We start from the raw sequence: 18,559 nt of genomic DNA on the forward strand, positions 1-18,559 counted from the left end.
GCAAAGAATATGTGAAAACATAGGCTTCAGACTGTGTTAACAATCAAAAATATGTCCTCAGAAGACTCTGCATACACATTCTGACAGATAACACAGCCCAAAATAAGATAATCTTACACAAGGTAACCAATGTTATTTGTACTAACAAAATAAAACTACTTCCTGAGTTACAGTCTTACCACTGGGCTGGTGAAGACACTATATTATCAACACTATTCCACCTAGGTAGACAATGACACTTCCATACGATTTCTGGTTTTATGTTCCATATTCTAGATACAACGTGATATAAGTTCTCAGCTCTGGGGGAAGCTGAGAGCAGTGAGCCCTAAGCAGATTCCTAGCTGTGTCTGAGGAAGACAGCATTCCCACACACAGAATACTGCTGCACTGAGAGTCTTTAAAGTGTACATGAAATGATTCAGGGATAAAGAACATTTTAAAATAAGTTCAACTCTCTAATTATAATTATTGAGGGACAGCAAGCATTGCTATCTGGAAGGCTCATTTTTTTTTAATCTGACAGTATCATTCCTATGTATTGCCCATGGCTCATACCAGATGACCACATCCCATCACAACTATCATGCATGCAAACTGAAGTAGATTGGGTTCCATTCTGTGGTTGATTACCATTTTCAAGATACTTGGAATGCTTATCTATGGTATTAAGAATGTGTCCATACTGTTTTCAATTAAACTGTTCAGGTACAATCACACATAGACAAATTACAATACTATTCCTGAAACAGTAATTCTACAACTCCATTGGTTTGAACGGACAACTGGCTATATATTACCTTGTATCACCAAGGATATCAAAATTTGGTCAATAGTAAAGTCATTATTTAAGCACACACACATAAAGTCAGATTCTTAGGGAACTTTTCAAATCAAATTCTGACCAGTCAACGAATGAGGCTAGACTTCCTATCTTTTTCTATACTTCCATACATTTTACAGTATTTTACAGTAAAGGTGCTGTATTTCTAGTTTATTATTTATTATTTATTAATAAATTTATTATTAATATTCTAGTTTATTAATATTAATTGAAAATATAAAAATATAAATACTAAACAATGTAAGAAAGAGAACAGCACAAATTGTAAATATCTTTAATGTAATTTAACTTTAATGTAATTAAAAATAACCCCAATTAACACAATTAAAATTGAAATTATGATAATTTTTTACTTATGTAGATCTTCATTTAAAGGACTTAGAACACACAAAATATTAATCATGATTCACTGATCAGTATACTCTTGGAACAGAGGCAGACATGAAAGGAGGAGTGAGTTTTCTAGTCATGTTATTTTTAGATTTTACTTCGGTAGGTAGAAATACAAACTTCATATAATTTATTTAAATTAATTTGCAGTGATTTGAACTAATTTGATTTAACTTTCTGTATTGCACATAAAAGAAATCAGGAGGACGAGTTTGCATGACAACAATCTTCACAAGGAAGCAGTGGCAATTTGAATGCTATACAAAGCACAGAGCACAAAAGCCACAAAAGAAGCAAGTCCTGTGAAATATGAGTGTTGTTATGCCCAGATGAATGTTACAGCCTTAAGTTTATTATCTCTTAGATGTGACTTTCCTAACTTGACTCATATAATTATCAAATGAGATAAAGTTCAATTCTTCAGCTGCTCAACTTTTCAGATTCAAGACCCTTAGAAGTTATGCAAGTTCTACATGAAGTTTCATTTCAACAACTATTTATACTTGTTTTCATATATAACAGGTAATTACTTCTGTATTAAATGAATTAATATTATACCTCATACAAAGCTTTTCATAACACCGTTATATATTTACAACATATTAAATTCTGCTTTAGTTTCTCTGTAACATAACTGAACACTACAGATAGATGCCATCTCCTATCTAAAAGTTTCTCCAATTAAATGATCTATTAAAAAAATCTTGAAAATCCTTCAAACTGCCATTTCTGATTTGCCACTCTGCTTCTATTCTCTTTATTTTCTAACCCATTTTGTGAAACAAAAAAACCTTAAGAATACCACAGCTTTACAGATTAACATAACAAGTACAAAAATTGCCGTTAACAGCTCACTTGAGATTTTTATTACATTTATGTCTACATAAAATTGAAAAAAACCTACATAAATGAGAAAGTAGCTGAAGGGCAAAATCAAACTGTTGTGTTTATTAGATGCAAGTCTAATGTTTTTCAGATAAAGTATTTGTAGGTGCCATAGTCAATCAAGATTTCAATGGAAAGCAAAAATGAAAGCATTCATGCACAAAAGGCATGTGTAGTAATTGTGATGTGCAGATAAGATAATGGAAAATATTCTAGTCTTCCTTTAATTTTATGTATCAGCTGCTGTCTTGACTTAGATAACCTGTCACATTTAATGCATTATTTTATTATTTTAATTATTTAGGAGTATTCACAGAATCAGAGAACCAATTTGGTAGGCATCTGGTCATCAGAGCTAACCTTCTTGAATAAACTACTTTTTTTTTTTTCTTCAGATGTTGCAGTCATGCATAAATATGATTAAAAATATTTTCAATACACATGTAATTAAGTATGAAGCTCTCATTTACACTGTTTTATTAATGTTTACTACTAAGTGACTTGCAGACATGCAGCTTGCTTTACATTTTCACCTTTTTAAAGATAACTTACTGTAAGACTTAGACTGTACTTTAGCAGGCAGCAGCTGCAAAGTAGAAGATCACAGACGTCTTAACCTCCACAGCACGGAAAAAATCAGAAACAGTAGTTTCAACCCCTCCCCCCAAAAAAAAACTTGAATGTGTAAGTCAAATTGAGCATAAAGTCCATCATGTTTATTCTAACTACTACAGCATCATCTTTTCTACATTCCATTCTAAGCTATTAACTGGATCAAAAATATCATGAAAACAACCTACTCACAGAAAAACATCACAGAAGACATTAAAGTCAAATAGTAAAAACTTAGGAAGTATCATAGAAGGTTGTCTGTGAAACTAACTCACCTATCTCATATTGCTGTTACAATAAAAATCTCTGTACGAGTATGTAGTTTTTCTATAGAAATCCAGTATCATTCACTGAATATAATGGAGTAAACAACTATTTGAAATTTTATCTTCACTGTTCAGTATCTGATTCTGGTTTATATGCTATTTACTATTCAAAACACAGTTCTGAAATAAAAATAATTTAAATTTTGATCATATACATGATCCATCAAGTAAAGTAGTTTTCCATTCACCATGCAGATCTTTATAACTTGTACTGACATATAATTAATAGCGGTAATACACAACTTCCATGCAGATCTGCACAGAGCGAGGCTGAGTGACATGACATCGTTTAAAATAGCAATCAGTAAGAATCAAGGAACTGGGCTCCTGTTCCCAGCTGTAGAAAAGCACATACAAGTGTGCCAGTATACATGAAGCCAGATCCCTTTCCGTCCTACCTTCCTGCAGCAGTTCCGGGTCTAAGAACAGTTAGAGTGGGTAAGACTGAAGTTGTAAGACCCATTTAGCCTACTGTCCAACTCTGACTCTGGCATTCAGTCTGACTCTGGCATTCAGTCTGACTCTGGCATTCGGACGTTAAGAGACTGTTCCCCCAGTACAACCTACTGGTTTCTGACAAACAGTGGGTTTGGAGATTTCCACTTCTCCCTATGCTTTATGTCCCATTCCCTTTACTGCATTAGGTCACCATTATCAGCAGTAAGAGGCCTGACCACCTTCAAGCCACAGTTTCCTAACATAATACTTTCCTAAACTATGTAAGTTTACACTAAGCTACAATCAATCAATATGAAATCTATAATAAACGCCAGAGCAGCCATACCACATCAAATGGAAAGTCTATCTACCCAAAGATCTTGTTCCCAGCAAATGTCAAAAGTGCATGTACAGGTAAGTGTTTAAATACAGCACGAAATCTTTGCTTCCTCTAAGTAACCTAGTACCAACGAGTTGCTGCTCCAACACTTCCAAAGCCAGATGCAGTTCCTATGCTCCTCTAACAGATTTCTTTGCCAGTGTTGTCCAGTCCCCCTCTGAATCCATGCAAAATATTAGAATCTACCATGGACACTAAGGAGTTCATACAGTGAAAGGAACCACCTCTTTCTGTTTGTTTTGAACCTACTATGACTCTTCATTCAGAGTGCCTAGCTGTAGTGGAAGACTTAGTGAACACTCTTTACTCACCTTTTTCATGTCAGTCATCACAGGTCTCTGTCATACCCCTTCCCTTTATGTGATGCTCTTTCAGATTGAAAAGTTAGAGCCTACTAACAATTATTAAAATAAAAAGGCAAATTTTTCACCATTCCTAGTGTCCCTTTCTGAACCTTTTCCAATTGTCTATTCCTTTTACTCCCTACTCATTTTCTGTAAATCTTACAAATAACTATTGAATAATCTCATTGTAAGTCAGTGTCACTTGCCCAGACTGCAACATGTATCACATTGTTTACCAGTGGTAACCAAAACCTTCAAGGCATGCATATGAAAAGTTTTATACTTTGCAACTTGGAAAAAGAATCTGTAAAGCAAAACAATGAGTGACAACTTTCTCAACTGAAACTACGGGAAAATTTAGGAATAGTAAATGTAATTATGCAGGTTGAAATCTGTCTTCTGAGATGTGTTTTTAAGACTGCAAAGTTCACAGGTCTTTACTTTCACATCTCAGTGATACATGCCACCTTACTGTTCTCCGCAGTAGCTTAAAAATAGGTCAGAAAAATAGTCATGCACCTATACGCACATAAAATGGATATGAAAGAGAACGTACAAAATTTTTCAGGATTTGGTTCTGATACACGATACCCATTTACCAACTTTCAATTGCATTCCTTACATAATATGGTTAACAGTATGCTATAAAACATCAGCTGACAAGCCAAGAAACATGCCTAATTATTCCCATGTTCATAAGTTGCACTCTTAATCTATAAACAGAGAGGTATAGTGTTATTGAAAATAAAACAAATTATTGTGTGAGAAGAATCTTCATACAGACTACTGATTTTTGTCCCTTAGATCTGAACCTTACAGCAACATCCTCTGCTCCTTCTCAATAGATGTTCCTCACACCTCTGGAGGGCAAAAGTCAGTACACTCTTTGGCTAAAGTGGATTTATATGCCTGCTCACTGGCCAGCAGGCTGCTACCAAATAAGATTCAGCACTGCTACATTTTGTCTGCTTCCACCTTCCCAGAGGTACTAACCAGGTTTCCATCCTCTACCCAGCCATTAACTTTCATGAAACTTCTGAAGACTTGGCTGTCTTCAGTATGTCCATCTTTCTATCAAATTTGGCTGAGATTCAAAAGTTATTGATGGCAAGAAGCTATGACAAGAAAAAGCAAGGGCACAGAGGAGACAAAGATACTACCAATGAAAATCTAATGAACAACAAATACTAAGCCTCGTTTTCATAAGCTTCACCAAGCTAAAAATGCCAGTATAAAATAAAGTTCTATGAAAAAAAAAAAAAAATTATTTTGTTTCTTAAGAATTCCTCAGAGTACCAGAAAGTGTTCCTTGTTTGCAATCATACTGTAGACAGATAAAAGTCATATAACGTTAAGTAATAAAACACAGTAGGTGAGTCAAGGATGTTTTTCAATTTGCTGGAGGTTTGTCCTTCAAACATCTTACATATGGAAATACTGAAAATATTACCTTGAGCTAGTCTTTCAAGCCGTTTCCCATGCTCTGGAGGAATAGCATACCTAAAATTCACACAAAGAAAAGGATGAAATGTTTAAAAACATAATTACTACAAAAGCCATGATTCATGTATGAGAAACAGCTAAAAATACAGAAGTCAAAAAGATTAAAGACTGAAAACTTCTACAGGAAAAATAGACCAATTTCTGAGGAAAAAAATACAGAAGTGTTTTTTTGAGAAAAAAAAATAGCTTATTTCTAATTTAAACATTATAATATGTAGTTCAAGAATGTTATATTCACCATTTAAAATCATGCATATTGGTATCTGATATGATTACACCAGTCCAGTTAAAAAAAAGACACATATACTTTCATTTTCCAAATGAAACAAAACCACTTAAAATAAGTCCATTTATACAGGTTTAATTTTTTTGAATTTTACTGTGCTTCACAAGATACAAGAGTTCAAGAGAAAAATATGACCATTAAACACCTCTATTTTTTCCTACAGCCAATGCTGTGGAATAAAAGGGTTACTTGTCTTTGTAAAATCAATACAATTAGAGTTAAAAAACAATTTAAGAAATACACTTCCTTTACATTATCATACATATCTTGGAATCACTCTGTTCTTACAAGGCATTATTTTTTTAAAGATTCCATATGCTATCTGCAACAAGTCAGTAATAATATTAAAGAATGGGAATTAACTTCATGTTATTTTTAATGTTTATTACAGTTTAAAAATTGAAGATTATTGAAAATATGTACTTTCATTCTGCTTTTCTGAACACTTCCTTATTCACATATTTAATGCACTTCATAGATAGTCTGTATGTATTAATTAGGCTTTATTATTGACTTTAAATGCTTCAATATGTGATACAATAGGCTTTCATTTCAGTTTAATGTTGCAACAGCATCGTATTGATCCTCCTCTATAAAAAAATACGGTTCAGAAAAGTAGAAAATGCATACTCAGCTGTACAACATAGTCCAAATGCATATTTTCAAACTAAGTCAACATATAGCTTTTTTTCTTTTGCTACACTGTGAACACAGATTTCATTCATCTCCCCTGACAACTCACTCAGAAAAACAGGTGAAAGACCCTCAGCCCCTCATTTTGCACAAGAAATAAATATCCCCCTACCTCAAGCTGTCACTTGCATGCAGATAATTTTACTCTATATTAACTGAAACTGCTGCATAGGAGCAAGACCCTTCTACCACAGAAGTCAGTACTCCAAGTTGACTCTAGCAAAACCCATGCCACTGACAACCCACTCCAAATAGTATTAAACAAAAAGATTTTCAGCGTGACTCTGCTCAATGTTTGCAGTTTTAATCAGAATTTCACTGTCTTACAGCAATGCATTTTTTTTCTCTCCATTTGTACTTCCAAAGTGTTTGTGCCTGTTTTCAACTCTGTATTAGACACACATCAGCATATACATAGTCACCTAAATTATACATTTGCGTCTTTCACATCCAAGTAGAGACAAATGCATTACATACTGTACTGTATGTCATTAAATACACAACTCCATAAAACAAACATGAACAGATACCATTTATGTCTAACAAAAACCTCAAACTAGAGACTTTTCTTTGCTTTACCTGTCTCTAATTGGACTGGTATTCTTCCTAAAATGTTACTCTTCCAAAAGTACATGCTACTACATTTTTGTGCTAATAAGCAGCCGCATGATTCCATTTGTATGCATCAACATGTAAGCACTTACCAATATTACAAAAATGAAAAACTGGACAACTTAGCTCTCAGTAAGTCTCTTGGAAAGGTAAGACAGGACATGATTTAACTGGGCCACAGCTATTTATTTAGCTAATCTAAAATTACCAAGCAATAATTCATTCAACGTAAGTTGATTCCTTTCATCATTGTCTTCATTTGGGGTCTGTGGTGACATCTACTCCTCAGTCCTCCTTCCCACTGTTGCCATTGCTCTTTTTTCACATTTAAGAAAAGGACTAAGGAATGGAGACGACCTTTGTAGTATCAGACATTAGGAGCCTCAAAGTCACTCCACAGGCCCTTCAGGGTTGGTCCCTAACACAATTTATTAGAAGACTGAGGTTTTTTAAACACATATGCACCTGCATTGGATACCAGTCAAATTACAGTGACATGAAACTTACTGGATCCTTGGTCTACTGTACATAACAATAAACAAAAAAAAAAATCCTAAACTTAGATCACTAAGTCACACAAAAAAATACTCACTCTTAGTCACAATAGCTAGCTCATATGAGAGCTTCCACAGTGTTAAAAGGTTTCAGAAAAATTTTTCATCATCTTCCTTTTAGCTACATTACTGAACTGCCACTAACATTCGTTTGACTTCTCACATCCTAAGGTGAAGTCCAGCCCTCTTTAAAATTAAATGTAATGGACATCAAATGCTAAATCACTAAGAGGCAAAGAGAATGTTTCTCAGATAATAAGAAACAGATAAAAAGGGAAGAACAGATAAAAAGGGAAATCTTGATGCTAACTGTTTTAATTTTATTAGTTCAGAAAGACATTTGTTAAAAATTATGAAAAGACAGATAAAAGCTGAAGAGTCACTGCTCATTGCTAGAGTCACTACAAAGGCAGAAAAAATTATGGTACATACATTTGTCAAGATACATGCCAAGATATATGGTACAAACATTTGTTCAAAAAGATCTTTCGAAATACACATTAATTCAGCAAATCAAGGGTACTGGCAACAAGGTAACTACAAATAAGTAACAAATACTAAATCTAAGCCATTAACTTGTGTTTCTGAAGCATTTATGTATGTGTTTTCAAGATTTAATTCTTCTACATGATTTCTCAGTGTACTTTAAATAAGCTAACAACTTCTCCAACTTCTCTTTTTTTTTTTTTAAACGAGAATCTCCATCTTCAGCAATAACATCCACTGTTTATTCATGAACTAGCAGCAATGGAAAGTTCCTTGTTCTATCTGCATTTTTCAAATCCCCAGCACAGGCAACAACAGACAGCAGTCTAGTAGCTGTGATGACTCAATCCTGTCTTTAGCTCAGAAAATATTGTTGGAGACAATTAGGATAGCCAACTTTATGAAACGAAAAAAAAATGTTCTGGGAAATTGGCTGTAAATAGTGATTCACAATCTGCTTAATTTTAGTAACTACTTTGGTTACTATTTGATTTGATATTATACTCAGATGCAAAACCTAAATAACCTTTGAGTTACTGTCACCTTTACAGTTTTTGTTGTACGAGAACTATTTTTTCAACAACTGCTAGTCCATTATAGTAAAATACAAGTTTTATCTTGCATAGCAGAAAAAGAGAATCCAGTACAGAAAAATAAAAGGAAAGTATTTTACTCAAGTTCAGTTTTATTAGGAATGTTCGGATGTTGCACACAGATGTACCCATATAACAACACGCCTAAAAAAATGCTTCCTCTCCTTTTATTTGCCTTTAAGCCAAAACCAGAATCTTTAGTACAACTCACTTGAAGATATTAACAAAAAGCATGCGGACCATAGATGAAACCGCTTAATTCAGAAGAAAACATAGAATAAAATTAGAAACTTCACAAGGAGAAATAAGTAATAAACATTTCAGAAGACACAAGGCAAACAAATTATTGTATCTCCACAGTAATATCAATTTTTTCAAATTTCCATTTGTGAGACATTTGTGGGACAACATAAAATAAACCTACTACATAAAAAGTGCTTGCAGAAAACTGGACTAAAAACACTTGCATGAACTGACAACAAATATTTGAAACAATGCCAGGGCATGACTTGTTGTACACTTCTAGCCCTTTCCCTGGCTACAGTATAAGGTATAACCATTTGATTCTTTTGATAATGGGTGTAGGTCATGAAAAACAAACTGCTCAAAGCTCTACGATATCCAAAAAGCAAATTAAAAAGGTTAACCTTCTATACAGATATGAAAATGAGACTAAGGAGATGAGGAAAAAAATTTTAAAAAATTTTGATCAGAAATATCATTACATCAATGTAATTCCAGGGTAAAACATAGGAAATAAAATATTATTACAGTAGCTGAGTTTTAAAGAGTTAGGCTTTAAATTTATTTTTTTATTCAATTACCTTTGTCTCTTTCCCGCATCTTTGTATTGCAAGCATTAAAAAGTCAAGCTTTCCAATTTCAAGTTGGAAAAACCTGTTTCAGCTCAGTTACTGGTAAAATCATTGTATATAACTTGGGATTACTTATTTCTAATAGTGCTCCTGGCCCTGTCTGTGACATTAGCATGCGTAACAATTTCAAACATTCTCCTCTTTTTAGACTTGCCTACTGGCTACATTTGATAGTTCCCCATTCAACATGCATGCTCCAACTCCATTATGAAGCATAGTTTCACCCATCTACAGTATGCAGAACCTCAGAACTTAATTCAGGGTTCTGAAATACTCTCTAGGATGAGCATCCTAGAAGTTAAGCATGGTCTCACAGCTCATCACTTTAAGGCTATTTACTGAGCCAGGTTTCCATAGAACAGATAACCTATTCATCTGCAGTTTTTTCTCAATTTATAATAATGAACATAACATTTAAGCAATTCTAGCATTGCTTCACGATATCTTCTTCAGGTTCTACAATGTAATAAAAAACAAAGCAGCACCACATCATCATATTGATCAGCTCTAGTTTCTACAAGGTCAGGAATAAAATTTAAAAAAAAAAAAATTGAGATACAAGAATTTTCACATTTGAAGCTACCAAATCTTCTTACAAAGATGGGATTGAAACAAGACACTTTCAGCCCAGAGCTACCAAATCCTTCAAGAATAATGCAACAAATATCTGTATATTTTTAAGAGTAAAATCCCAGTAAGGTCAGGGAGGAATTGATCATCTAGTGTTTTGCTCCATTCCCTAAAATGTTTTCCTAGGTTTTATCAACAGAAATCTCCAAGTAGCCAGAAAATGTGTCACTTAACATGTTCTGATTGGTTTAATCAGAATTTCTGCAATAACTCCACAGTATAAATAAATCATCAGAACTACAATGTTAGTAAAATTAAACAAATGCAATTGTATGTGATTAAAATGTCTTCGCATTATTATGATTGTTGATTCACAACAATCTATTGAAAATTATTGCTACTTTTTTAACAGAACATATTAATTGAAACAAAACCTTAATAATTTAGCACTGAAGCTTCTCTAACTCTCTGTAACTTCAAGTTAAAAAACTATACTGTCTTGTTTTTAAGATATTGATATACAAATATTTACTTAGAAAAATTACGTGCACCATAACATTAAGTATTACAGTTGTGCTTTCTGAAACAAAATTCTACATATAATTTTTAAAAGCATCCTGCACAATCTACTGTTGTAGCTAAAAATAAATACAGTGATCCTATTTTTCATCTTTATCTGAAGTAGGCCCTTCATTTCTTTTTAATCCACTGCATAGACTTGGTATGTACTTATGATTCTCTCTCTTCTGCCTTTAACTAAACAGAGAAACACGTCTGTTATGTTGGCTGTGACTAATATCCACTTAGCATTAAGTCATGTTTAGATAAGTTAAAAAAAAAAAAAAAAATCAGAAGACCTTAGCCAACATTCTTACTGATCCAGTTTTAAGCAGTATTGCTTCAGAGTTTCAAAAAGTTTTCACCAACACTTATACAATTAAAATTAAGTGGTTTTCAACCATTAGCATCCATTTTAATTCTAGAAAAACTTCCATCACCAAGTTTGTTCCAACATGAAAATCCTGCTTTAAGGGCATATTCAAGATGGAAATTTAATAAAATTTCTCACACAGGGAAATGGTGTCAATATCTAAATGGCTGCTGTCAGCTGTAGTAGTGTAAAACCTTGGCCAAAAATAACAACCCAAGAACTTCTGGTCAAAAAGAAAGTAGCTTCTTCTGGACCTTCAAAGTGAGAGCTGAAAGTTATTTATCAGACTGTGGCTTTCTTTGTTGCTGCACGTTTTGTGTGTAGGGTGAGGGAAAGTCCTCTTTTCCTCTAATCCTATATTTCCAAGGGCTTTATACTTCTCAGAATGCAGATTAAGAAAAACATTTGCTAGAAGGATGTAAGTAGACAGAAACTAGAAAGAACTAGCAGCACAAATGGTTGCAAATTAATTGCAAACAACTTTACCTGTAGGTTTAGAATTCTGCAGAAAAGCAAAGATTTGATTCAAAATTGGTTTTCAAGTCACCCCATACATTAGCAAAGTGCTATATTGAGCACCATCTTCTTTAAAATTCCGTATCACAGAATGACAGAAAAGTTTAGGCTGGAAGAGACCTGAATGCCATCTAGTCCAATCTCCTGAATCTCTCCTTTTCATCTAATTCCCGTGTCTTACTCGTCAAAGTTCTCCCACTTTATGGAAAACATTCTAACTACCAAATGATTGCTTGGTTTCAAGCACAACGATAACCCTTTCAGATTGCTGACAAACCACTATAGTGTTTGATTATAGCTACATTTTTACAATCCGAATCCCTATAATTATAGTCATCTCTGTGACTCCTAATATTCTTATTTCTAACTTTTCCGATAATTTTCAACAAGAAGTGTAGCTAATCCTCTCCTCTTCCAATTTGGGCATAACTGTCTCCCCATCTCTCACAGAAGTTTTAGACATTACTCCCATTTTTCACACTAAAAGTTTGCACTTCACTGTAATTTTCTGTATTTGTTATTTTTCCTAGACATAGAACATAACTAGGAAACATGTCAGTTCTGTCAATGGTATGCATAATCTATGCAAAGGCAGCAAGACTCTTCCAATCATGCTGAACTCGGCACCACCTGGCCAAATTTTGACCAGTCTTTTGTCAGCCACTGATCACATTGTAAGCCCTATTAACTCTACCCTAGAAGACTCTATCAGGACCTAGCTGAGTATGTTTTAACCCATTTACTTTATTGTCATATTTGTTCTTAAATCATAAAATGTTAGCATCAGTCCAAGTATGCTTTTCCTTCTTCACCTTTTTTGTCTGTAATTTTGCCTAATACTAATATCAGAACACTACCCATTTTTATCCCACCAAACTCATAACCCCATTAGTATTTCTTCTGCTACTGGGATTCAAAATCTGAAAACCTTCACATGAAATCATGTTTTAGAGACTTCTACAACCCCTATCATGTAACTACCTATCTTTTGACATATTTACACTTCATAAAGGAAGATGAACAGGTATCGGTACACACTTTACACTGGCAAATCCATAAAAATAGGTTCTAGCCATGGCAATCAAGAGCTAACAGTAAAGTTGCCCATGGCAAAAATTTTAGGCAATCTGTAGAACAGATTTCTCACCTTCCTGTATCCACTGAACTCCTGAAAAGAATTCCTGCACCTAAATCACATGCTTTATTTTGAATTTCACCTTAGATCCATTTCACCCTACTCCTCTTACAGCCTAAATAAACTGCCAGGTCCAGTCTCACTCTCGTAAATCCATGTACTTTTGGCTGTCTAAGCATTCTCTCTTCAACAATTTGGCCTCTTTTTCTTGACATCACAAAGACGAAACCATCTTTTCTTTCTGTAGTATATACTCTTTTTTATTTTATGACTGACCAACCCTGCAAGGCATTTTGTGATTTATGAAATACTTGGCTAAACAGGAGGGGTTTTTTACACAATGTATTGGTTTTTTGTCATTTCCAGTCTTCAGAAGAGCTGGGAAGTGAAGACAAGATAGAATGTCACAGAAAACATCACAAATTGATACATAAATATTGTTTGTATTATACTGCAAGTTTACACTGTGCCCCTTTAAATAGAAAGTAAAAGTTTTGATTCTTTATGCAGAAAAGAATTCAGACCTCCACTATCTGATATAAAAGGTGAACAAAATGACCACAATTTTTAAAAATGTAAGTTTCTAAAGTAAAATATTAACTATACTCTCCACATCTTTACTTTGTTTCTAAAATAAAAAGAATAAATTAGTCCAATTATTATTATATTTGAAGTATCTACAGTGCCATGAAAATAATCAATAAATAAGCCTGCTTAATAAAAACTTTCACATATTCATTATTCACTATTAATATTCTTCAAGAAGATTTACAGCATCTTAACACTTCAAAAAATTCCTATCAACATTACTGGTTTTTATGAGTCAGATAAACAGCACAAAGAGGCCCCTACTGGGCCTACTGAGTTAAGAGTAGAGAATATGACTCTGATTCAAAAAAGCAATTAAATGCACATTTAAAATAAAACAGGTTAGGCAGTCCCCAAGGACAAGTGAATCAAAGAAACCGATTTCAAAGAGGCCTACAGAAGTTCCCTCAAATAGTCTTGGGGTTCCCAACTTGTTAAACTTCTCATATTGAATCATTAAAATTTTTTTCTGTTGAACTCGAAAATGCCTTATGTACTTATTAGTCTTTTCCTTTAAAATAAAAGAATGCATTACTGTGATGTTCTTTAGATCACAAATCTCACATATTTCATAGCATTCTTAGCTTAAAGAAAACCACAAAACCACTACCTTAGCTTTTCAGTAAAGCTTATCACTTTGAAGCAATTGTACTCCACCTGTTTGGTTTAGTCAGCTGAAACAAACAGATAAATGAAACCATCTTTCATGAAAATTTGAACTTGCCATGACTTTGGTTCCCCAAAATGGAGATAATTAATACTGTAGAGATCCATGTCTTCAGTGTGCCATGCAAATGTTGTTTTCCACATGCCAAAATACAGATATGGTGTGTTTACACCCTCAATAGAAATTCCACAGTCTTCTCCTACAACATCCAATATTGTATTAAGATGGGCAATATTCCATTCCTCAATACCCTGAAAAAGACACAAAATAAACGTATTATATAAAGTAATGCAATTTTATATAATAGTCTCAGTCAAAAGATACACACCTGATCTAGCCTTTCAAAAGATAGTATATTAATACAAATTTGTAAGCACTTTAGAAGACAGCAGAAGTTACCCGAAGAAAAATTCTCTTGACCTTAGTAAGATTTAGATCAAGGCCTAAGTCTGAGATGTTCACAGTAGAAAAGATAAGGAAGTTCATATCTGCTTAACACTTAATATACCAAATCTAACATGGATTGAAACACCATACACAACAGAAATAACAGCTGCGGACAAAATCTTTGATGAGTTGATAGCTGGAAGCCACTAAGTTTCACTGGACCTATCTATGCTTTTTAATTACTTACAAAGTAATACTAAATAGTATGAAAAATTATTTTATAATTTAGTTTACAGGTATAAACTTACCATCTCTCTGAAAAACATAAAAACTAAAACCATTACATAACTAGAATTGATACATAAGATGGTAACTTCTGACTGAAGTTCAAGTTTCTCATTGAACAAGCACTTCTGACTGCCTGCTATGACTATTTCACTTAGTAATAAAAATTATCTGTAAGTTATCTGGGACTTTTACAAAGGAGTAAAGGACTTTACAGAATGAGTTCGTTCCAGACAGCAATATTTGGTTTTGTGGGGTTTTTTTTAATTGAAGCTTTGGCTTTGATGCATTTGTGTGACATAAAGTTACTTCAAATTTTAAAATTTAAAAAAAAAAATTAACATGATGACCATATCAAAGAAAAAAAATCTAAACACCAATATGAACTCAAATAGTAAACGTTGGTAAAATTTGCACCTTTGAAATCTAAAAATCATAATCATCAGCTAGGTAGTAGAGCTGTAAAATATAAAATTTGTTTGAAGAACCAATTTTAACTAATTATTCCTCATATTAATTTACAGATTTTATTTTTTAAAAATCACATAAAATTTATCTTTGTTCATAAACTGTGCTGTCAATTTGGAGAAACAAATTAATACAGTAACATAAGAACAATGACTTAACCGTGTAGGCACACACACACATACAGGGTTAGAAGACAACAATAAATTCAGCAATTAAAAATCAACTGTTAAATTTAGGCAGTATACTCTTTCTGACAGCGGCCAAAACCAGACAAGAAACAGCGTGAGCCAAGCAGTACTTTCCCAGAATACCCTTCCAGCCTGCAGCAATTTGCAGATTGAAGGTTTCTCCAGACAGATATGTTATTCTTCTACTTAAAAGTACCCCAAGGGTTTTTTACCAATTTATTTGTCCAGTCATCTTCTTCAATCCATGTAAGGTTTTAGCAACCATAACATCCTGAAATCTTACTCTTCTCTTACTAAGAATTAAGTGATAGTTTAAAGAATTATTTTTTTTTTTAACACCACGTCTCATCTTTTCACATTCTATTAAGTCAAGTCAGAACTAGTCACCAAGCAAACTGCTAGTGGTTTGTGCCTAAAACAAAAGCAAATCCCCCCATGGAGAACAATCCTAGGAGAAAAAGCTTGCTTCAGAATACCAAACATACCAAATAAACAATCCACAACCTCTACACTCAAGACGCATGAGCTATTTCCACTTCCTAATGATTATTTTGGACAAGTAGTCTTAAAAGGAAATGTTCAATGAAACTGGCTGAAATGCTAAAATCACACGGATTCACTTTAACTCTTCCTACATTCCTTGAACTTAAAAGAACATAATAAATCAGTTTTATATTTATGCCTTGATTGTTATAATTGTTACAAATTATCATTAAAGCTCTTATTGTCTCTTATAGACACACATTTTTCAATATTCCAAACCATTAAGTAAAGTGCTTACATGAACTTATAAGTAAAATATTGATTCTAACTTGTTCAATACTTACATAACTGTTTTTAAACCTAATAATTGCAATGCACAGTAAAATTCAATACATAACAACACTTCTCAGGTTATGCTACATTTAATAACCATTACGAGAACACCAGTACACTTACTACTTGCCATGAGGTGTAGCTGGTAGTTTCTTACAAATATAAAAACCCATTTAGACATTATAATCTATTCAATGTTAGGAAAATACCAAATATTTATTCTGCTCAGAATATCACAATAGTATCAGAATATTAGAATAATCTCAAGGGAATGTGTAAATTTATCCACATTTTTGATGGCAAATTCTTTAAAGAATACCTGTCATCTTTGACAACTGTACCACACAATCCAACATCAGGAAAAAAGCTGAAAAAGAACATATTTTTCTTTCTTTACTACAAGAAAGAAATACAAGCTTGAAACATCTTACCATCTATAGCCATTGCTATGCACTTTGGACTTACCTTGTACTTCTTCAGAGAAATATTGTAAGGTACATAGTAGTTTATATAGAAGACGACTAGTCCTATCTTCCCTAATTTTGTAGATGATTCAACCTTACTGTAATTTACTATCAAGAGTTTTTATGACTCTTTTAACAGCCTTTGAACCAGCTTTTAATACAATGTGGAGATAAAATGGGACACTTCACAAGCAGCTCTCAAATATCTGAACACTTGCACAGTTTAGAAAGAGCTGACCCATCCTTTTCTCAAAGACACAAAGAAAAATGAAGCTTTCAGTATATTGGCAAAAAGTGAAGCTCAAGGTTGTAAGCAGTGATCTCTTTGCAGGTAAGAACAAAACAGGCTCCAAAAGAAATTAGTTTTCAATCATTTCCCTTTTTTAAAGTACTTACAATAGTGACATAATACTATCCTTTGCACTTCACTTAAACAAATCAGCCAACAATGTGACGGATTTTATTTTTATGAACATGATTTCTGGATGTATACATTAATACACACAATTCTTTTTCACTGTTTAATTTTTCCTGTGACTATCGCATGGATTCATTTCAATATTAACCTGGCAAACAAGATATCTGTTCTACTAGGATTAAAAAGCTCCCACGACTGACTTTAACAGCTCAAATAATAAAGTAAAAAAACTAATTGAGAGACAGAGTGAAAAGAAGTAGGAGAAGCATACAGAAAAATTTATGCTTTGTCATCTACTTCTGTCTTCACGCACCCACTCACTCACACTAATGAATGTAATAAAAAAACTGCCAGGTTTTAATAGCATCTTCAAAGCGCAGAAAACACAGACAGAAAAATGTTATGAATAGAACTTCTGCACACAGATTCGGAAATACAAACCATCTCCCTCATTTGACCTCTTTTTTCTTCTCACTATCCTTTCCCACAAAACCATTATTTGCCCCATCTTATGAAGGGTGGGGGAAAAAAAAAAGCAGCAAGTAGATAGTCTGTGGAAAGGCATGCTAGAACCAAACACGTAAGTGAAGGAATCCTCACATCGATCTCAACTATGAGATCAAAGAGAAAGGACATCTCGCACAGAACCACAGAATCATTTAGGTTGGAAAAGACCTTTAAGATCATCGCATCCAACTGTTAACCTAACACTGCCAAGCCCACCACTAAACCATGTCGCTAAGCACCACATCTACACACCTTTTAAATACCTTCAGGGACAGTGACTCCACCACTTCCCTGGGCAGCCTGTTCCAATGCTTGATAACTCTTTCCGTGAAGAAATTCTTCTTAATATCCAATCTAAACCTCCGCTTGCACAACTTGAGGCCGTTTCCTCTTGTCCTATCACTTGCTACTTGCGAAGAAGAGACCAACCCCCACCTTGCTACAACCTCCTTACAGGCAGTTGTAGGGAGCAATAAGGTCTCCCCTCAGCCTCCTTTTCTGCAGACTAAACAACCCCAGTTCCCTCAGCCGCTCACCGTAAGACTTGTGCTCTGGACCCTTCACCAGCTTCAATGCCCTTCTCTGGACACGTTCCAGCACCTCAATGTCTTTCTTGTAGTGCGGGGCCCAAAACTGAACACAGTATTCAAGTTGCGGCCTCACCAGTGCCAAGAACAGGGGCACGATCGCTTCCCTCGTCCTGCTGGCCACACCATTTCTGATACAGGCCAGGACGCTGTTGGCCTTCTTGGCCACTAGGGCACCACACCGGCTCACA

General features: G+C 34.0%; 1 protein-coding gene across 1 annotated transcript in view; it reads right to left on the bottom strand.

The window, feature by feature from the left end:
• LOC104158312 (lysine-specific demethylase 4C-like) overlaps positions 1 to 18,559 on the bottom strand; it is a gene marked incomplete at its 3' end in the record, with an annotated part of 49,240 nt that overhangs the window by 11,167 nt on the left and 19,514 nt on the right. Inside the window, exons 4-5 of the mRNA XM_009695924.1 lie at positions 14,306 to 14,499; positions 5,690 to 5,739 (exon numbers count right to left, since the gene is read on the bottom strand). Of these exons, the coding sequence (XP_009694226.1) occupies positions 5,690 to 5,739; positions 14,306 to 14,499 (244 nt within the window). The remainder of the gene's footprint in view (positions 1 to 5,689; positions 5,740 to 14,305; positions 14,500 to 18,559) is intronic.

The sequence above is a fragment of the Cariama cristata genome, unplaced genomic scaffold (genome assembly GCF_000690535.1).
Source record: "Cariama cristata isolate BGI_N322 unplaced genomic scaffold, ASM69053v1 scaffold5912, whole genome shotgun sequence".
Classification (NCBI taxonomy): Eukaryota; Metazoa; Chordata; class Aves; order Cariamiformes; family Cariamidae; genus Cariama; species Cariama cristata.